General features: G+C 51.6%; 1 protein-coding gene across 1 annotated transcript; it reads right to left on the reverse strand. All coding sequences in view use genetic code 12, as the record gives it.

The window, feature by feature from the left end:
* Positions 1–1,138, reverse strand: DIURU_004422 (uncharacterized protein; the record flags this gene model as incomplete). The annotated part of the gene is made up of 1 exon (XM_034157294.1): positions 1–1,138. A coding segment is annotated over one exon (1,138 nt), but the record flags the coding sequence as incomplete, so codon positions are not given.
* Between the last annotated feature and the right edge of the window lie 59 nt (positions 1,139–1,197).

Genomic DNA, 1,197 nt, shown 5'->3' on the forward strand with positions numbered 1-1,197 from the left:
CCAGCTGCAAGGCACTCTTGACAGTGGGACGGAAGTCGGCACTGGTCTGCTGGATGTAATGTGCTTCATCGACCACCAACCGCAGGACTGTAAGTTTCTTTAATTTGTTCGTTGCGCCGTGGAACAGCTCATAGGTCATCACAAGAATCGTCCTGGCTCCCAAGGCGGGCACCAGCCCTTGAAAGTCGCGGTATCTGTAGGCGTTGACGTGTGTGTACGTCCGATTAATGTCGTCAACCATGGAGATTTCAAGCGCCACCGTGGGGACTAGGACGATTGTGACATTGGCCGAAATCCAGCTCGCGGGAATGCAAAACGACGCAGTCTTGCCACCACCAGTGGGTACAATGCCGAGCACAATGGACCTGGTGGTAGACTTTTTCGTGGTGGCTTCGATAAGCAACTTCTGGGTGTTACGGTAGGCGGGGAAGTGCTCCAGAAACAATTTGTCGTAGTCGGCGTTCATCACGGCGTTGGCTTGTTCCAATTCTCCCAACCGAATAGCACCAGCCGTCGAATACTGCTTTTCGGGCGGGGCAAACCCCATCAACCGCTGTATCTTCACACAGGTTTTGTGGCGAACGGCTATCTCGATTTCACTCAAAGTGGAGATGGTATAAGCCCCTGCCCCGTAAAACTCGTTGGCAGTTTGACCCGTGTGTCCAAATTGATCACGGAACAAAGTGAGAAGGTCAACGTCCGCCGCAAGCGGGTCGTTGTCACCGTCGTAGTCCTCATTATCAATGTCATCACCAACATCAGCAAACTCGGCCACGTTGAGCTTCAACATGCAAAAGAGGGCACTCATAATGTGTCGGAAGTTCTGGAGCGACGCATCCTCGATGCCAAAATAACGCAGCCACATCTCCTTGAGACAACTGGGGACCCAAGTCCTATTCTGGGGAAACACCAAGTAGTCATGCAGGTTGGGCTGGTACCCCATGTCGTCGGGAGTGAATCGGTAAATGGGGAACGCAAACCGGAAAATCTTAAAGAGAATATGCGACACTTCTTCCGGAAGAAACCGCATGATCCCCTTGTTCTTAAACCGCTTCGACTTCTGATTGAAGAAATGCACGAGTACCATTCCCTTGNGGGGAAACACCAAGTAGTCATGCAGGTTGGGCTGGTACCCCATGTCGTCGGGAGTGAATCGGTAAATGGGGAACGCAAACCGGAAAATCTTAAAGAGAATAT

The sequence above is a fragment of the Diutina rugosa genome (assembly GCF_008704595.1).
Source record: "Diutina rugosa strain CBS 613 chromosome Unknown scaffold126_size1399, whole genome shotgun sequence".
Classification (NCBI taxonomy): domain Eukaryota; kingdom Fungi; phylum Ascomycota; class Pichiomycetes; order Serinales; family Debaryomycetaceae; genus Diutina; species Diutina rugosa.